At 42.7% G+C, this 3556-nt stretch overlaps 1 protein-coding gene across 1 annotated transcript; it reads left to right on the plus strand.

Annotated features, from left to right (window-relative positions):
• Nucleotides 1–306: 306 nt before the first annotated feature.
• cldn11a (claudin 11a) lies at nt 307–3556 on the plus strand. The gene is made up of 3 exons (XM_079174074.1): nt 307–695; nt 953–1117; nt 2299–3556. The coding sequence occupies exons 1-3, from the start codon at nt 470–472 to the stop codon at nt 2562–2564; spliced, it is 657 nt and encodes a 218-aa protein (XP_079030200.1). The 5' UTR covers nt 307–469; the 3' UTR covers nt 2565–3556.

Here is a 3556-nt window from a genome sequence, read left to right on the forward strand (position 1 = left end):
GCAGCAGATTTTTGGTTAAATTTCATCAGCTTCCAACTCAGTCAGTCAACCCAGCACGGGCTGTATTGTATCATTAAGTGCAAGGAAGGGGCAGTGCACACCAGTTTTTGAGAGATACAATAAAAGTGGGGTGTGTTGTTTTCTCTCTTTTTACATTTTTTTTTGTCCGAATCTAAGTTTCTGATTGGTTCTCACTTTCAGAGTAGTTTTTTTTCTCCCCATACTGAACTTTCCCCTATAAAACCTATGATGATGTGAAAGCTTCATTCTTTTGAATTGTGCAGCACAGCTCAGTAGATGGACTTACCAAATTGCAAGGAAAAAGTCAACTTTAACACTGGATTAACTTGTATGGGGGAATACCAGTTATAAAAGTCGGTCCATTTTGTTAATCACTCTCAACTGCAGTGTTCAGCTCTGTAACGGTTTCTGAACCCGGGATAAGTGGTCTTTACGCACAGTTTGCGCCATGGCAAACTCCTGTCTTCAACTGAGCGGCTTCCTCGTCAGCTTCCTCGGCTGGCTGGGCATCGTGATTGCGATATCCACCAATGACTGGGTGATTATGTGCAAATACGGCTTGAACACCTGCAAGAAGATGGATGAGCTGGAAGCCAAGGGACCCTGGGCAGAATGCGTCATCTCCACAGGACTCTACCACTGTTACACCCGGTCGCAGATCCTGGATCTACCAGGTACTGATTCTTGTACATCCCTGCAGCAGCACTGTTGTTGTCTTCTTTTAGACACATTTAAATTGAACTTCTTATCACCTGATATCAGGCAGTTAATTTACAAGATGCTATTTCCACCACTTCTTCTGAATACAGCTGTGTGTGTTTTTATTTAATCCCCCTTTTTTTAAGTAGAAATACCCACAAAGATTAACTCTGTGATGGAATGTTTACTTTCTTTTGGCCGTAATATATATGTTTCATATGTGCTTCTGTAGCCTACATCCAGACGACCCGTGCCCTGATGATCACAGGTGCCATCCTCGGTCTCCCAGCAGTGGCGATGATAATTATGTCTATGCCCTGCATCAGCTTGGGCAATGAACCCCAGGCCTCCAAGAACAAACGCACCGTCTTGGGAGGAGTGCTTATACTCATAGTCGGTAAGAGACTCAACTGTACCTAATTCACTCAATGCAACTGTAATTAATTAGTGGACAAAGACTGAATTTCATGGTCAGACAAAATGTGCAGTCCATCAGAGCAGGTCTAATTGTTTTACGCTCACATGCACACACCAAGATCCCTTCCGACCTTCCTGACTGTGACCTCTTTTTAATCCCTACTCAAATGCATACAAGCTGCCGATAGTGGAGGATGTTGAATATGACTGTCTTCCTCCCAAGGGTGCACACATATGCACACACTCATATATCGCGCCTGTTCCATTGACCCCCCTTCCCACCAGATCCCATCAAATTCCTCTCCTCCGCCTACTCTCATCCACACCCTCCCTTTGTCCCGAACTACACGGAAACGCACTCCCTGATATGTCCAGTTTATTGTGCCCGTGAATATTTTATATTTTCCAAACGCCTGTGTCCCTAAAATGAAATTTTAACACCTGTGTCCGTTGTTTGACTTTTCCACTGCCCACGTCTTTCATAGCAAAACTATTCCCAGCATGTTCCATGCACCCCCATTACTTCCATATGAAAACGTTTAAGACTTGAGTTAATAGATTTTATGTTTTGGATTTGCTTGTGTGTGTGCGTGCTTGTTGCACAGCAGAATAAAAATCCACTCGCCGCATTGCCTGCATGCTGGCAGTAAAATCGTCCCAACAGCAATTATTTTGAGTCCAACTTTAATTATTTTTGTCAACTGTGCCCTCTGAAGCGTCAGCTGGAAAACTTTCATTCCGCACATTATTTGTGGATTTGGTTATTGGCCTTTCTAGTGCAATATATTCAAATTATACTGGTAGTGAAAGGATTTCATGCAGTTGTTCTGTGTTAACCTTCAGTGTATACTGGCACAAATCCAACATATACCAAATGTGTCCTTGTCAGCTGTATGGGGATTTCAGTATTTGTACAAGTCTTAGATCAGGCCTCCCTTCTACAGTTCAAGGTAAAGCTTTTATAACACCATTAAGTCTTGCTACTAAATAATATTATTGCACACATTCCTTCTTCCAGTCTGTCATCCCTTTGTCTTGTTGAGGAATAAATCATAAAAAAAACTATAATAGTTCTGACACTTTGTACTCACACCAGCATGCAACCATTCATACATCCTAGCCTTGTTAATGCTCATAACTATTCTCTCTGTTTCTTCTCAGCACTGTGCGGTATGGTGTCTACAGTCTGGTTTCCCATCGGCGCTCACCAGGAGCACGGCCTCATGTCATTCGGCTTCTCCCTCTACACCGGATGGTTTGGCACTATCTTCTCCCTGCTGGGCGGGTGCATTCTTACCTGCTGCTCCTTAGAGTCCTCCTCGTCTCGCTCCTACCAGGACAACAATCGTTTCTACTACTCCAAACAGGGAGGGGCAAACCCGCCAGCAGCCCCCTCCACCAATCATGCCAAGAGCGCTCACGTCTAAGCGGGGGAGCAGATGTTTAGGGAACTGTAACTTGTATATAGAGACATACACACTAGCACACACATCCAATCACAGTTACACGCAAACCTATACCGGAAGAGAGGGAGACACATACACACACTCATTCATGTTCAAGAAAAACACACAACTCCTTGAACGAGCACACAGACATACATAAAAGAGACCTGCACACATCCAAACACACAAAGACTGTTTTTGTTGGAGCTCTTTCTTTCGCCGCCGATGGATTGTTTTGTATCACAGAGCTCATCTTCCAGCCTCCTCGTGTTGCGCTTGGTGTGGACCTGCTGTTGCATAGTTGTACAAGCTTTAATTAACTGCCTGCACACACACACACCTGAGGGCCCAATCACCTGAGGCCTTGTGGACTGATCTTCTATTAAACTTCTATTTTTCTATTTAGATGCACCTACAGATGGAATCTCATGAGCGTCTTCGTTGATGAATCTGCATTTTAAATCGTATAATACAATGATCGGTCGATTTGATTAGAGCAGGGTATGACAGTATTATGTTCATTAACATTGTTTATGTACATTGATTTTTCCTTGACAGTATTGTTCGACTCTCTGGTGCATTTGTCTCTTGAGTGATGGACTGGATTAAAAATTGCAGCACTGTTTTTCCCAGCCACTGCAGGATGATGGGAACATAAATTTCACAGGGGCGCTTTAACCAGCAGTGTTACAGTCTGTATTCAAGCCTTAGTGTGTGCACTGACTTGGCAAATCATCCAATAGTAACATTTCATAATCTAAACACATTTTATGTTACTAACTTTATGCAGCTTATCCTGTAACTGTGGAATTATACATTTCCATTAAACATCTTTTACACATACAACAGGTCTGTAGCTGAAATTATGTTTCTACAAGCGTGCACAAAAAAAACAGTATTATTTAGATCAGCTTCTCTTACGGGAATGCAATGACTTGAATGTTCAATATCTCAAAAGTGCTCTGAACACAGAT

The sequence above is a fragment of the Pholis gunnellus genome (genome assembly GCF_910591455.1).
Source record: "Pholis gunnellus genome assembly, chromosome: 15".
NCBI lineage: Eukaryota > Metazoa > Chordata > Actinopteri > Perciformes > Pholidae > Pholis > Pholis gunnellus.

Coding starts and splice junctions, on each gene's coding strand:
- cldn11a (XM_079174074.1), top strand. CDS start 470: ATGGCAAACTCCTGTCTTCAACTGAGCGGCTTCCTCGTCAGCTTCCTC. Junction 696..952: donor GCAGATCCTGGATCTACCAG/GTACTGATTCTT, acceptor GTGCTTCTGTAG/CCTACATCCAGACGACCCGT. Junction 1,118..2,298: donor AGTGCTTATACTCATAGTCG/GTAAGAGACTCA, acceptor GTTTCTTCTCAG/CACTGTGCGGTATGGTGTCT.